The sequence below is a fragment of the Pungitius pungitius genome, chromosome 18 (genome assembly GCF_949316345.1).
Source record: "Pungitius pungitius chromosome 18, fPunPun2.1, whole genome shotgun sequence".
Lineage (NCBI taxonomy): Eukaryota > Metazoa > Chordata > Actinopteri > Perciformes > Gasterosteidae > Pungitius > Pungitius pungitius.
Genome location: NC_084917.1, coordinates 13,932,405 through 13,949,207, shown reverse-complemented (window position 1 = coordinate 13,949,207; position 16,803 = coordinate 13,932,405). Strand labels below are relative to the sequence as shown.

Here is a 16,803-nt window from a genome sequence, read left to right as displayed (position 1 = left end):
ATGAATAACCAGGGTCAAAGACCTCTGATTAAATCTCCATCTTGGTCGTGCATTCCAGTGAACGCCATTGATGGGCGTCCTCGGCGACTCGTCCTTCGCTTGGTTCATTATGTATAGTGTAAACTCATCCAAACCGTATTTCTTATTGAGGATGGACAGACAAAACTATCCTAAAGCTCTCCTCTTTGCAGCTATAAGCTCCCATTTATGAAAATATTTTCTACTGCATGTGTTCTAAATTATGAGTCAAGTCAGGATACAAGTGTGTGTGTTTGTGTATAGCAGTAATCCCTTGGATGGTTTACTAGGCCAGCGGTATGGCGTGAGTGAGACATGAGGCTTTAACCCCAAAACATATGCTGCTCTCTCTCTGTCTCTGTCTCTCTCTCTCAGCTTAAAGAAGCCCAGTCCTGCCAATTTCTGTAATGGATTCATTTGCCATGAAAGGAAAGGATGTGTTTTGCTGTGTGTGTGTGTGTGTGTGTGTGTGTGGCGTGCACGTGTCTAACTTGTGTGTGCGAGCGTAAACTTTCCATCTGGGATCAGCTATCGGGGGAGATGAGTTCCTCTGCCTCAGTCTGTTTGTGTGTGTGTGTGTGTGTGGGGGCGGGGGGGGCGCTCATCTGGTCCTGTGAGGTCACTTCCTTCCTCTGTGGCCTCAGTGCTCTTCAAGTGTGTGAAACAGATTTACCCGTGAAGTCGACCATTTGCAGTCAGTCAGTGACAATGTGAAGAGAGGTTAGATGTTGTTGGATTCTGTCCTCTGACATTCGTCAATGAGAAGGTCAGGTCACACACCACCATGTTTTTTATGAATTTGAAGCAAAGTCAGTGGAGTGGAATGGAATTGCTGAGACGCTTGGATTCAAAGGTGATCTGGGATGGCGCTTTGTTATTAGCCGAGGAAAACATTAAGTTCCATGTAATCGTGTTACAAGGGTTAAATGCACCTCAGAAGAGATGCATCATGGTCTGGGGCCAGCATCAGACAGGATTCCATGCTATAAATAGATCTTAATGTCCACATCATTCAGTGCACAGCAGGGCTGCCACACTGTGTGTTCATGTGAAGAAAAGGAACACACATTAACTCGCGAATGTGACAGTTCCATCTTCAGATGGATTATTAATAATAACTGTTTTGTTGTGTGAAACAGACCGATTGATGATGTGCAAATAAAATGATCAATATGTGATTTGAAAGACATGCTGTTTTATGAGAATATATCCTTCTTCTTCCTGTGTGTGTGTGTGTGTGTGTGTGTCACAGCTAACAGGGCGCAGAGTGCGGCAGCCAGCAGCTCTCAGACAGGAGACGCGTTAGGGAAAGCACTTGCATCCGTAAGTGCAGCAAACACAAACAGATGCACTCGTATACATGTGAGATATCAACTTAGTATTTTTGTCAATACATAATGTCTTTCTTTTGTGTGTCTGTTGCAATTGTGATCCACCCATGTCGATGTTATTCTGCATGCTTTTCTGACCTTTATTTTTCTCCAGATCTACTCTCCGGACCACACAAACAACAGCTTCTCATCCAACCCTTCCACGCCAGTCGGCTCCCCGCCCTCCCTCACAGGTACCACATGACTCTCACTGTCCAGTCACAACACACCGGATACATCGTCACACAGTCAACCACGGCGGCTGGAGGAGACGAAGCGGACTTGCACTGGAGTTGGATTTTCACAAATCACAGAGCTTTGACTTTGAAATGACTTGACTTGAAACATGATTCACTTGAGATTAGACTTACTTACATTACTTTGAAATTGACTTTGATGAAAGTGCATCAATCCCGAATATGAACCGCTTTCAAATGAGACATGACTCGTTTCAGATGACTTGAGACCTGACCTTTTTTTCAAATGGCACGAATACAGCCATGGGATGGAGAAGTAAGAAAAATATTTAAAAGCACATTCAAGAAAACTAACAACAGCACGTTTAGCTTTAAAAAGCAAAATCTTCATGGAATTAATTAAAAAGCGATTTCTACTTTTTAAGTTCCGTCCCCTGGCGTAAAATAAAACAGTGAGAACACATTTTGGATGCTGTGTCTCTTCTCCGTACCTTCCTCCCTCTCTTCCTCTTATTTCCACCCATTACTTCGCCTTGCCGCTGAAGTGGTAAACTGTTCTCGCTCCTTATGGTGATAAATTACTTCTCCTAATAATAGTTGTGTCAGATTTGTCTGTAATTGTGGCCGCGACACACACTGTTTGATAATTCTGTGCCGCACCCTGCGACTGATTAGTTTAAATTAGCAGCACCACTTTGACTTATCGCTGTCAAACCTACCGGCCCGCCTCCCCCTCTTCCATCTCCTCTCCTCCTCTCGTCTTTATAGCTACCTTGGATATCGCCTGCTAAACTCTAATTGGTGTTTATCATTGTGTCGGAGTTACTCCACTCTTTACAAATTAGAAATGACGCCTATTAGAGCAAACTACATGCAAATTGATATTCAGGCTAATTCTGCAGGGTTGTTTTACAGAGTCGGACTCAGAATAATCTAAGACATATATTTGTATTTGCACATGAATGATCCCAGGTGATTATTTATTAATTAGCATATGGTAATGAGCATGTATTATGGATAGAGGAGAGGGAAAAGAAAAGACTGTGAGACAAAACGGGAAGCTAATGAGATGAGATCCGAGTTGTAAAGGATAGATCTGTGGTGAGGGCAGAGAAGAGGTGAGAGGAGGATAAGGTCAGGAGGGGAAAGAGAGGGGAATTAAGAAGAAAGGACATAGAGGAATGAGAGAAGGAGAGAATAAAAGGAAGTGAAAATAGGGAGCAACACAAGAAGTGGATGGGTTTAAGAACAAAGACAAGAGAAGAAAGACAAGAAGAGGAGACAAGTGAATATAATGATGGGGCAAGGACAGCGAATAGGAATCAGAAGGAAAACAAGGAAGAGGAAAATGATTTAAGAAAAAGAGATGAGTCACGAGCGCTTATTTCACCCGCCTGGATAAAAGCACCAATTTTTGTCCTGGCATTTTCATTACAATTGAAATGAAACAATCGCGTGAGCCCAGAAAGCTTTTATGGCTCTTAACTCTCAATTGAGCGTAATGATCCACGTGGTGGGAGATCCAACGCTTCTCGGAGAGCTAGCGTGACCCACTCGGGCAGCATGGCCACTTCTGCGTTGGCTCGCCGGGTCACAAAAGGAGACGCAAGATGCCTCTCACAGATCTGCCTTCACGGTGAGAGGGACTCTCCATGGAAGGTGATTTAAACGATCGGTCTGAAATAATGACTGGAACATGACAGTAAAAAAACACTGTCTGCAAGCTGTATCTTCCCCTGTCATTTCTGACCACAAACAAGATGCACCCACCACCAGAGTATCTGTGAATAGAAGTGATTCACCTTAGAAACCCGGAGACGCTGATCCAAAAGCAGGTATTTGTAGTGATGTCGGCGAGCTCGCTGCTTTGAAGCTGAAACTGCAGCGCTGTTTAAAGGCGCCTGTAAAGCGGCCTCGTATTGATGTGAATCCACACAAGTCGCCGTCTACCGACTGATGAGAGCCGGGGATTGAGGCGCGGCCCCTCGGAGTGGCGGCAAACACAAAAGCAGAAAAGAACAGAGGCACAATGCGTGTTCATCCTGCGGAGGGCCCATGCTAATCAACCACTCGTACCTTGCTTTTCAAAGACAAAAGCCTGCTATTAGCATTTCTGCTACGAGGTACGAGGGCTCATCTGCACGTTCATGATGTCCGGCCACCACGGGGATACGCCAAAGCCCTCCTCACATGTTCCTCTAGTGGTTCGCTTCCTCGACTTCTAAAAGGAGAGCCGACAGGCAGCCGTCCGTTTGTCGCTGAGGGGGGCGGGAGCCTATCCCAGCGTGCAGTGGGGGAGAAGCGAGTTAAACCCGGGAAGCCGGTTCCGACCAAACTAAACAGTGAACACTAAGGAAGAAACACCAAGTCCAATAGTTCTCCCCTCTGCCAGATCGCCCCCGCTCATGCATTCTACTGCACCCTTGTTCCTTCAACCTGGTCTCCTGATGGCGTTTCCTTGTCTCCTCTGTCCTAGCTGCCAGTTCAGCTGTCTGGTCGAGGAACGGCGGACAGGGAGCGTCGTCGCCGAACTACGAGGCTCCGTTGCACTCTCTGGTACGCACACGCACGCCACAACCACCCGCCTGATGTATGACATGCGTTCACCTCCACTCTGTCTGAGGTGCAGACGTCCTGGCCTTACCTGTGGCACTGAAGATGTACATCTTTCAAAGGAGCTTAGAAATCTGTAGTTCTTTTTCTAAGTTAGTCGCTGTAGTTAATTAAACCACATGGCCAATTCATTGTGTGTTTTGGACTAAGAATGTATTCATCAGGGTGTCCTAGATGGACGGAGAACTTTTCCGTTCCATCCGACCTGCATGGTCAGAATGACGTCTTCTCATCTCGTTCTGTCCCCCCCCCCCCCCGCTCCACAGCAAAGTCGCATCGAGGACCGCCTGGAGCGCTTGGACGATGCCATCCACGTGCTGCGGAGCCACGCGGTGGGCCCGGCGACGGGTGGGCCCGGCGGCCACGGCGACATGCACAACCTCATCGGGGCCGCGCACACGCACAACGGCGCCATGGGCCCTCTGAGCAGCGGGTACGGGTCGGGACTGCTGTCGGCCAACAGACAACTCATGGTAGGTCCTGAGTGGAAGGGGGGGGGGGTGCAGAAGACCCGTCAGTCCCCCCTGTAGGCGGCCCTCACTGGGATTGTTTTGTTTGATTGATTGGCGAGGAGGACTGAAAGTGTTAAGTCTGACCGGCAGCAGTAATGCTTTCCATGTTTTCTTTTTTTGTCGACTTCAAACAACAAACACAAAGCCCCAAACAGCTGTGTGACATGAGGAGAAAAAGCAGGGTGGGAGAGAAAATTAGGAAACGCTCACATGCCTGAACATGTTCATTCAGACATACTTTGTTTACTTGTGCTTCACAACTTTTGTTTATAGTCAAACACCTACACACACACACACACACACACAGCAGATGACATTTTGTCAGCAGCTTTAGTGTCCTCGAGGCGTCCTCACGGTGTCCTCACCGTACGGCAGTTGACGTCCATCTGTCTGGTCTTTGTTAAAAGTATTCACTTTGATTTGTCTTCTCCTGAACGTAGAGCACCTGAGGGGAGTTTGTGTGTCTGGCCCCCGTAGAGAATATCTTCTTCTCACGCACATCTGTCCAGCTTCCTGCCTCCCTCCTTTGTCTCTCTCTCCTCTATTATGTGTATTGCGTTGTTCATTCTTAAAGGTGTCCCTTCATTTACATTAACAGTGATTGCAAAGTCGTGTGAACAGTGTCATTCAGAGTTCTGAACTCAACTCACTAGTGCGCTGCTCACTGGTCGCTCAGAGTGTGCCCCCCCCCGTTCCATTACATTAGATCACATGTCATTTACATGTGCCTGCTTCCCACTGAACCCTTGTTCAATCCACACAAAACCATCTATCAATTGAAGTTTTAGTTTCCTGGAGGGCTTCCCTTCTCACGCTGTGGTTTCCAGCAGACAAGCGGTGATAGAACCCACCACACACACTGCGTGCCCGGCTACACTGGTGTCAGCTAGAGAGGCTAATGTATTGTTAGTGCACATTAACTAGGTACACAAACACAACGCACTTCAGGGTTGGTTTTTAGCTTATTGTGGCAGAAAAAGTCATCAAAAAATGTGTATATATTTAAAAGGAAAATAAATCTGATTTATAGAGTAACTTGTTAATCACCACTGTCAGTAAATACTTTGAAGCTTAGGAAAATAATTGGTTAACTTAAATGTTAGTTTGTCCACTTTTTACACTGCGTACATAACGATTTGACCAAAGTGGAAGAAGGATTATAGTGTGTTTTGGATTCATTATGTCATTTAGGAGTTTGTGAAATTGAAGTTTAAAGTTTGAAAGCCTGCTGCTTTTAAACACTTTTCTGGTCCCCAGAGACACGTTTGGTGTTTATCTTTATGAGGTGACGCGCGGTTCAGAGCGAGAAAACATTCAAGTGAACTCCTTGTGCTAACTACATTTTAGTTTAATCTTGAAATGACTCCAAGTGCATTTCAGACTTGGCTTTCTTTCTAAAGAAAGGAATAAATTCAAGTAAATGATATGTGTTAAAAAAACATTATTTCATTAGAGGACCATAAACACACACAGAAGCTTGTGAATTGCTCCTTGTGCTGTCATTAGGAGCCGTTTGTATGTGTTTATTCAGGCTCTGGATTATTTGCTGATAGACAAACAGACTCATTAAGACTGAAAACACAGCAGCTTTGTAGAAAAGGTTCCCCCCACGGACCAGGGTCGCCTTTACTCTCCAGATTAGCAGGAGATGGCTTGCAAAGAAAATACATGCAAATGCAAATTAGACGGCATTTATTATAGAAAATTAAGTGAAATGCAGTCAAACACTGAGCTACTTTCCAAGGCGTTCAGTAGTTCCATCTCTTGCAGGATCTCCTCCTCTACTTTGGAGGCTCCACATGTGTGTTGTTCAGGAGCCGGATCAACGTTCCGTACAGAGTTGTTGTTCCTTCACAGGATACAACAGAATAGACCAAAATCCAAATAATAAATCTAAGAACTTCACGTCCATCATAACTACCGATTAGTCGACTAATGAAGTGAGTATTTATGTTTGTAGCATTACATGACAAGGATTTTAGTTTTTGCACTTGAAGTCGCTCTTTGCGGGAGATGAAAGCCTGTCGATGCATTTTATGGCATTTCTGATTCCTGTCTGCACCATGAAGCTGAGACTCGCTCCATGTCCCCTCTATGAGGTGGTTTAATGGGAGTCGCTGCTAGTTCCAGATGTTTTTCTCTTAAGTATCTGGCTTTCATTTAATGCCAATGAAAACCCGTCCACGTCCAGCTGGTCAGGGCACTTGAGGGAGTATAAGGAGCAGCACGTAGGGAGGAAGGCACAGACTTCTGACCGTGAAACCGGGTCAATGTAAACATATTCATAGGGACTTGTTTTGCTTTATGTACTTTTCACCCAGCAGAGCATTTTATTTTGAAAAGTCAGGCTGAAATTGACCCGTCCACCACTGACACTAGAGGGCGTAGACTTTACACACTGGGTGAGAACGTGTTTTCACTTTCCATGGTATCCACGTGGCACTTACAGTACAGCTGCCAGCAGAGAAAGGCTGTGTTTTTAAGACAAATTAACCATGTTTGAGAAGAACCAGTGAGCCACATTGTCAACCTGCTGACACATCGACACACAATTGTTTTCACTTCCTAGGACTCAATTAGTGGAGCCCCGAGGGCATTGAGGTTTGCTTCCAGGGCTTTTGTATGGTGTATGAGTGTACAGTGTAAACAGGACGTGTGGACCGACAGAGAAGAAAGAGCAACAACAAATGGAAGTGGGAGGAAGGAGTGATGCATGTGTTTGTGTTTCACAAAGACCTGTTTCTGTTTTTCTCATGCATACTGTACATACTCTCGCTTTCCTACTTTCTACGATTCTCTGCTTGTCACTCTTTTATTTGTTATGTCTAAATATGTCTTTACCTCCCTGTCTTCCCTTTCCAATCCCTCTGTTTCTCTTTCTATAACTTTTCCACAACTCTTCAAGTTGTAACCTCTAAGTTCTTTTCTCTACATACAGTATTTTTTTCAACTCCCCTGCAGATGTGACAACTCTTACACACACACACACTCACACACACACACAGCTGTATGTGGTTTGGCGGTGTTGGACGGAGACGCCTGCAGGCTGAGGTCATAACTCTGGGAAAACAGGTGTTAGACTGATGCAAAAGAGAAAGACCTCAGACCATGGACGCATACAAATACACACAAATGTGTCATCAAATAGATGAAGGCATTTGTGCAGATACAGGTTCATATTGTCTCAAATCCGCCGATCACCAATAAAAACATGGTTTCTTTTTTCCGTGAGGTTGCTGTGAGCTGATGTTTCAGTGTAGAGATGGAATAGGAGGGTGTGTGAGGGGAAAGGTTAGAGGGGACAAATGTCCATTAGGCAGTGTTACAGTGGGTGAAATGGGTCCTAATCTACATCACTTTGCTGTAAATCACACTAATGCCTTTTAGTGCTCTGCGTCTCTTCACTAAATGTACTCCTATAAGCTGAAGGAAATCTACCCTTGCTCCATTTATTCGTTGTACAATAACAACAAATCTTTTATGACATCAACATCTAAAATTGTAGAACTATGAAGTAAAACAACTGGTGTCGTTCCTGGTGGGCCTCAGAGCGCCATCTACTGGGTACTGAGAGAGAAATAGACACACTGGGAATGAACAGAGGTCTCCTCTGCCTTTGAGATCTTTATAATTCATTGTTGATGATTAAAGTTCCCTCCTGCTGGGAGACGCTTTGGAACGTTTTTGGAGGCGTAAAGCGATGCAGGACACAGTCTTGCCTGCTTGTTTGGAGAAGGTATGACCCTCAATGTATTCGGGTGTGGATCATTTGTTTTTTTCCTATCATTTATTTGGAAAGTTGGTCCTCAAAATTCTGTTTTTTTTTTTTCATTGGGCCATAAGTTGCAAAAGGTTGAGACTAAGCAAGTCATTTCAATATAATTTTCTATTGAATTTTAATTGATAATAAATAAGCTGAATTTGTTCCATCAATATCTGCAGTAGGCGTTTGAGCCACATAAAGGAGCCTCATTGGGACTTCTCAAACGTATGCCTCAGCTACATGGCTGACCTACTCAAAATAATACAAGTTGATGCAGAAATGGCACTGAGAAATGGCCAATACGAGCCTCCCATGCACAGATTTGCTCTCCTCATGGTTTATAGATGAGGCCTGTTGTGAATTGGGTCATGGTGGTTTGTCATATTTAAAAAGTGGGTCCTCTTGTCTAGACCAGACCAGCTGTTGTAGCAGCAGATTAGCGCCCATGTTCTCTTAGCACATATGGCTGTGGTGCATGCATGTTCGAATACTTCTGGCCATGTATTATAATATCTGGTGGAAACAGGTGGGAAACAAAGAGCACGCTCAAATTACATGTTGTTTTGCATTTCTTCAAACAATTAAATTCATTAGCTATACAGCATTAAAGCAGTGTGGTATTCAGTCTATTTAATTACGTTTCTCCTGTAATTAGATGATTATGCTGCTCATGTATTCAGTAATATCAGGTGTAACTAAAATATGTGCACACTCTGACCTTCACCTGGTGATCCTTGCAAAATAAACACAAATATCAAGACAATAACAACAACTGCACTTTCAGAAAAAGCATTCTCTGAGATGGAAAAAGGATCCTCGTATATAGTCAGCCAGAGCTTGTGTTAATGGACACCTCTATGCTATGACAAAGCTGTACAGTGTAGTCCGCCTTCACTGTTTCTATTCAAAAGCTGTGTGATATGAATATTCAAGAGGAACCGGGATTGGCTTATTGGACCTCGCCTCCCTGATGGTGATGATGATGAGATGCAAACACTCCCCCTTGATAATTGGCGAATCCAGTGCCTTTAAGACGATGTTTCTCAACACTTGGTATAAAGCATCTGTAAGTAAAACAGATACATCGAAGCGAAAAATGTATAGAATTTAGTTCAAACAGAGAGAAACATCTACTAGCTACTAGTGTCCATTTATAAGCCAGAATAGTTTCCAAACTAGTTTAGCTTTTTTACTAATTAACCAAATCAGAATCATATTTTAAATGTGTCTCATGCCTCAAAACACAAAGGCCACATGACTAAAGGTCTTACCTTTATCTTTAACGTCTTAATGACATTTTCGTTCGTCCTCTCTTTCGTTCCTCTAACTCAACAGAAGAGTCTGTCCTGCTTCACTCTTCATTAGACAGAACAAATACACATGTAGCTCGCCACTGGAACATATTGCTGTACTTTTCCTCCCATGGAAGTTCTCAACACTGGGCTCTGTGTGTGTGAGTGTGAAGCTGCTACGACAGGTGCTTTCTGTCAAGTGTTTGCACAGAGGAGAGACTGTTTAAGAATGTTCCACTCTGGTTGTGTGTGTGTGTGTGTGTGTGAGACCAACGTAGACCCCCGCTCAGTATGTTTACAGCTCCTATAAGCAACGTAAATCACATCATATCCACAGAAATACACTTCACAAGATGGAACGTAGAGGGGTGGCTGCGTCTAAACGGCGTAGATCAACGAGAGAAAAGCGGGCAGATAAGACATACACTGAGACAATTTGAGCCAGGAATGACCTTCTTTCTCTACTTCTTCTGCATCTTCCTGTGTAATCAGCACACACACAATACTCCTCCCACTAATCATCAGCATTACAGACAACAGCTACTCAGCACCTCCTCCTACGTCTTTGCTCTATTGGGAGGACTTGTACGTTTGTGTCGCCCAATCAGAGCAGAGAAGAAAAAAAGCCGACTGTTAAGAGTGAAAATATATAATTGAGATACATACATACGTAGATATATATAGTTGTTAATACTGGACAGAAAATAGGGCTTATAGACTGCAGTCCTATGCCTCCTATGAGTCTTGTGCCTCCTATGAGTCCTATGCCTCCTGTGAGTCCTATGCCTCCTGTGAGTCCTATGCCTCCTGTGAGTCCTATGTCTCCTGTGAGTCCTATGCCTCCTGTGAGTCCTATGCCTCCTGTGAGTCCTATGCCCCCTGTGAGTCCTATGCCTCCTGTGAGTCCTATGCCTCCTGTGAGTCCTATGTCTCCTGTGAGTCCTATGCCTCCTGTGAGTCCTATGTCTCCTGTGAGTCCTATGCCTCCTGTGAGTCCTATGCCTCCTGTGAGTCCTATGCCCCCTGTGAGTCCTATGCCTCCTGTGAGTCCTATGCCTCCTGTGAGTCCTATGCCTCCTGTGAGTCCTAAGCCCCCTGTGAGTCCTATGCCCCCTGTGAGTCCTATGCCCCCTGTGAGTCCTATGCCCCCTGTGAGTCCTATGCCTCCTGTGAGTCCTATGCCCCCTGTGAGTCCTATGCCTCCTGTGAGTCCTATGCCTCCTGTGAGTCCTATGCCCCCTGTGAGTCCTATGCCTCCTGTGAGTCCTATGCCTCCTGTGAGTCCTATGTCTCCTGTGAGTCCTATGCCTCCTGTGAGTCCTATGCCCCCTGTGAGTCCTATGCCCCCTGTGAGTCCTATGCCCCCTGTGAGTCCTATGCCTCCTGTGAGTCCTATGCCTCCTGTGAGTCCTAAGCCCCCTGTGAGTCCTATGCCTCCTGTGAGTCCTATGCCCCCTGTGAGTCCTATGCCTCCTGTGAGTCCTATGCCTCCTGTGAGTCCTGTACCTCCTATGAGTCTTGTGCCTCCTATGAGTCCTATTTCTCCTATGAGTCCTATGCCTCCTGTGAGTCCTATGCCCCCTTTGAGTCCTATGCCTCCTGTGAGTCCTGTGCCTCCTGTGAGTCCTGTGCCTCCTATGAGTCTTGTGCCTCCTATGAGTCCTATTTCTCCTATGAGTCCTCAACCTCCTGTGAGTCCTATGCCCCCTTTGAGTCCTATGCCTCCTGTGAGTCCTATGCCTCCTGTGAGTCCTATGCCCCCTTTGAGTCCTATGCCTCCTGTGAGTCCTATGCCTCCTGTAAGTCCTATGCCCCCTGTGAGTCCTGTGCCTCCTGTGAGTCCTATGCCTCCTGTGAGTCCTATGCCTCCTGTGAGTCCTATGCCTCCTGTGAGTCCTAAGCCCCCTGTGAGTCCTATGCCTCCTGTGAGTCCTATGCCCCCTGTGAGTCCTATGCCCCTTGTGAGTCCTATGCCCCCTGTGAGTCCTATGCCCCCTGTGAGTCCTAAGCCCCCTGTGAGTCCTATGCCTCCTGTGAGTCCTATGCCTCCTGTGAGTCCTATGCCTTCTGTGTTCTGTGATCTGATGGCTGACACCTCAGCCATCAGATCACAGCTGGCCAAGTGTCCTTGAATGCTACTCTGAAAAACATCTGAACAGACCGATCCGAACAGAACACACAGACAAGTTTAGATAAGATCTACCTCCTTTGGACAGCAGCTGGCTCATCATCATCATGGCTGACTGAACCAACACATTATCACTGATGCTTCCGTGTGGTTATTGACTACACGATTGGGTTTATCTGTCATCCAACCGAATGTCCTGAGTGGCGCTGGCTAAGTGGGCGGGGCTACGGTTTGTGGTGACTATGAGACACGCCGACAACAGATCAGTTTATGTGTCATTTATTTATATATTTCTGTTCTGTCTGTCTCCTCGTCCCCCCTCATTGAACTGAATGAAGGAAGAGAGAGAGAAGGCATGTTGAAAATATGAAAGCCCTCCATTAAAAATGTACGCCACCGTCTCTGTCTCCCTCGCTGCTGCCATTTCATATTTGGGAATCCAGGTGATGAAAGGCAGAAGAACGGAACGAAAAGACGCGAAGGAAGACAAGAGGAAAATAATAAATAAGGGAGCGAGCAGACGTATGAAACACACAGCGAACACACACGCACAAAAACAAGCTGGCATTTTGTGGTATTTGCGTGGATCGTGATAGGAGTTTTTTTCATGCAGTGAACAAGAACTCGCTGTTCAGAGGAAGAGCTGCTCCCTGGAAAAAGAAAACCAGCAATTTTGAGATCATCGTCAATTACCGTGATTCCTCACGCCGTGCAACAATTTGAGGCATGCGTTTAAAGGTTGAACGCATCCATGTGGGACACTTTCCTGCACCATAAAGTGCTCTTGTAAATCATACACACATTGGTTGTGTGGCTATGAATGGTGATGACACAGCAACACAGGTCCTGGCCACCTAGCACTGTGGAAGGCCACCGCTGTAGAGGAATGGGGTGCACTGGAGACAATAACCTTCAATTATCTCATTATTTCATTATCATTCGGTTTCATTGCTATTGATTTTTTAAACATCTTTTGTTTATTTCGATTACATTCAAAAAAAGAAAATGTATTCTTTTTGTATGTATCTTTTTAATATGCTCCAAATAGAGCATTCCCTAAAATCCCAAAAGACGAACCATTGCTGTATTCCCAACAGAAGGAACTTCTGTGTGTGTGTGTTTTATAAATACCAGGGGTGCCCACCTGGCACGCGACTCTGCATGGATGTATTGAATGAAGCCAAAGACCAAATACTTAAAATTTGCGCTCTGCTACTTGCCATGAGCGGACAACTCCTCTGGTCCTATAGAAGTCTATGGGAAAATGAATTATTCCCTCATTAAATATGGTAAAAATGAGCTCAGGGTATGCTTTAGGGTGGGGCCACCTTTTGAGTGACAGGTCTCTACCATGTGGTTGTGCAGTCTGGCTATTGTCTGTGTCTTTTCGTTTAAGAACTTCACCCCTCTTAAGTAATTCTTTAGGGAAAACCAACCAGACCGCTCTGATTTTCACACCATCAAAGACCCCCCGTGTTGCCATTTGGCTTCATGTTATTCAAAAATGTTCATGCAACATTCTCGTAACAGCTTTCACAGAAACATTTCTATTTTTGTTTCCCATATCCGGCCACATTCCGGCTGATATGTTCAAAGCAAAAAGCCCAGAAAAAGGAGGGTGAGAAAGAGAAAGGGAGACCGATCGGAACCGCAGGATGCCACGAGAAAGCTCAGACACACACACACACACACACACACACGGAGAGGACCCATTTTGTGCCAAAACAGTGAGTCCCTGCTGGAAGCTGCTCAGTGCTCTGGGAATTAAAAATCCCACAATTAAACATATGGGCATTAAGATAATTGTCAGTTGTTATGCTGTGGCGTGGACATGTGTGTGTTTGTGCACGTGGGCATGCGTGTGGAAGACAGATGGATAGGATTCAGCCAAGCACACTGACACACACACACACACATGGAGCCCTACAGCATTTACATGATAACACTCATGAAAAACAAGAAGACACACCAGAGTTCCAAAAAGAAGAAGAAAAGAAACTAAAAAGTGTAAATACACATGTCCGACATGAACCCGAATCGAGACACACACACACACACACACACAAAAGATACACACAAGGACAGGCAGTCTGGATGAGCACAGTTTTCCAACCAGATTTTCACTGAAAGGTACAAATGGAAAGGAAGGGTGTGTGAGAGAGGGCGAGTGTCAGATGGAGATCAGCGTCTTAGGAAGGCAGAGCCCGCCCCCAGCAGGCCGATTACAGAACTACAACATCTGGAGGAGAAAGATCGTCGTTCAGAGGAACTATTTCAGAACCAGATCCACTCTACACTGTTGGTTTTTATGACCGCCTCATTCGGGAATTGTTTTGTCGTGTTGCAAAGTGAAATCTCTCCTGTTCTGTCCTGTTATCACATTAGAATTTATACCAAAACAATTAGATACTGTTGGCTTACTGTCACGTAACGTTCAATCGTCTTAAAGTGCAATCATGAACAGTAAGATTTAGAGAAATATAAAGTATTGTATTTTACACAAACAGAAACAGGACAACAAACATCTGGATAAATAATGGAATATAATTCATATACCTAATAACTATAGGATTTAATGGGGTGAATAAATGAATCGTTAAAACAAAATGCCAATGCGCAGGGCTAAGGCACAAGACTCATTTCCTTCTGTCTCTAATTTGGGGGCCATTGATCTCTTCATTTTCTCTCCATCATTTGAGTCAGGTTTTATGCATTTTATAGCACAATAATCGGACCATATTGAGTTGTCGTTTTGTCCCCTCTCCTCCCTGTTCTCCAGGTGGGGTCTCACCGAGAAGACGGCAGCGGCTTGGGGCCTCTGCGCGGCGGACACTCGATGGCGGGCCAGGGGGCGGGGCCTCAGCTGCCGGTCCAGTCGGCCACATCGCCAGACCTCAACCAGTCCGACCCGTACCGCGGTGAGACCCGCCCCCGCTTTGTAAACACCACTTCCATCAGACTAATGAATTATACTTTCAAATGTACGGGTCACTTTTATATTTCTGTTGATTTAATTCAAGCATATTTGGATCGCAGGGGGGGAAAAGTCATCTTTAACTGTACAATCATTTCTGAGAGAAAATCTAACAGTCTCTGATGGGCGAACTGTATCAGCATGTGTTGTTTATGTGGCATGTGCACGTTCCCATTTAAGCACAGGCATCCCACCGATATCCCATCATGCACTCAGGCAAACACCCACATCAAATCCCACATGCTAGTAATAATGGTTAAATGACAACTGATCAATTGGAGGCAAGAGAGGAGATGGTAGGAAGATAAATGTAAAAGTAGATGAAGATTAAGAGGAATACAAAGAGCTGAAATGAAATGAAAACAAAGAAGGAAGGAATGAAAAAGAAAGTTGATGTAAATGATGAGAAAGACCAAATGGATGACTGCAGATAGAAGAAATACATCAGTTATTTAAAGATATAGTAGTATTTGAAGGCAATGGAAAGAAGAATGAAAATATCAAAAAGAGAAAGCAACTAAAGATGAAAGATAAGAAATTAAAAGAAAATGTAGATCAAATGGTGAGAATGATGAAAACTAACAGCAGAAAACCTGATTAAAATGTAGAGACATGAAATGAAGATGAGGAAGCTATTAGGAAGTGGAAGCGTAGAGTCGGTCTCAGCTGGCAAAAACCCCAACTTCATTTCCCCAGCAGCGAAAAAAGAAACCTAACTAGGGGTGTAAATAAATACACGTGTGTGTGTGTGTGTGTGTGTGTGTGTGTGTGTGTGTGTGTGTGTGTGATATGAATGTGGAGCAGGAGCGTGCTATGGAGCAAAAGCTGGAAATGAGTCTGCTGGCAGGGAAAGTTCAGAAAGCAGCAGCCAGAACCACGTGTGTGTAATGAGGTGAAAGTGAGAACACACACACACAGGCACAAGTTGTTCCTTCCTCTTACATCCGTTCACACACACACACACACACACACACAGTTGAGTGTGTGCAGAAGCAGAGGCCATTAAAATTATTTTGGCACCCCCCCTTCAGATCTGTGGTTTCCTCCCTTCTCCCAAAAGTCAATTTGAAAATAATAGTATAGTCAAGATTTTTATTTTATATTTTATTGAGTATAATGTGTTTACATTTGATATAATTTAGATTCTTTCAAACTGCTTTATCTCTCTCTAACAGGTCGCATGGTTTTGCTCTATCTAATTTCCTTTGCTGATGAGTGAATTTCCGTATATATCACCAATTTGGGTGAGCCCCCCCCCCACCCCGGTTGTGCAAGCTGAGCATAAAGTACCCGTTCGGATGGGAGCTTGGATCCTTGGCCGTGATATGTGCTCTTCACTTTTTTAAGTGAACCTAGAGATTAATGAGCTCCAGCGTTTGGAGGAAAAAACGCCACATGTCCGTCACAAACTGTCCCACTTTGGGACGCCATATGCAACCTAAAATTGTTAGCTATTGTATAAAGCTTTTTTATTTCTTTTTTCTTCCTGCAGCTGTTGCAAAGCAATACACATAGTATTTTAAAAGCCCCTAGAAGCATCAGAACATTGAATATTCATGAGTGCGTCTTCAAAGACAAATCATAAGGTGAACAGTCAAAAACTCAGCTAATGCGCCTTGGCATGATTGTGTGGGTGGAGTTTGATCGCTATGATTGACAGTGACCATACCCCCACAACTCCCATATTATATTATTATTTTGTGTCATGTAATATCTCAATAGCAGACTAAATTTTATAGAAACATAGCAACTAGATAGAAAAATGCTTTATCTATCTCTGGAAGGCAGTTGGATTTCAGGGTTGCAGCTTAGAGCAGCGGCAATGCATTGTGGGAGAGTAGTTAATTAACAACACATTCAAAACGAACCGATTCAGTCCGCATCCCGATATCGTTGGCTTTACTTCATTTTTTTCATTTTACTGAGCGAACAAACG

At 44.6% G+C, this 16,803-nt stretch overlaps 1 protein-coding gene across 11 annotated transcripts in view; it reads left to right on the top strand.

Moving 5' to 3' along the window:
* tcf4 (transcription factor 4) overlaps positions 1 to 16,803 on the top strand; it is a 160,664-nt gene that overhangs the window by 133,247 nt on the left and 10,614 nt on the right. For 6 of the 11 annotated variants that reach the window (XM_062558765.1, XM_062558763.1, XM_062558764.1 and 3 more), the window contains 5 exons: positions 1,271 to 1,341; positions 1,504 to 1,582; positions 4,062 to 4,141; positions 4,465 to 4,671; positions 14,673 to 14,874. In XM_062558765.1, the coding sequence (XP_062414749.1) occupies positions 1,271 to 1,341; positions 1,504 to 1,582; positions 4,062 to 4,141; positions 4,465 to 4,671; positions 14,673 to 14,874 (639 nt within the window). The remainder of the gene's footprint in view (positions 1 to 1,270; positions 1,342 to 1,503; positions 1,583 to 4,061; positions 4,142 to 4,464; positions 4,672 to 14,672; positions 14,875 to 16,803) is intronic. The other 5 variants (XM_037484484.2, XM_037484483.2, XM_037484489.2 and 2 more) reach the window with 1 other exon arrangement.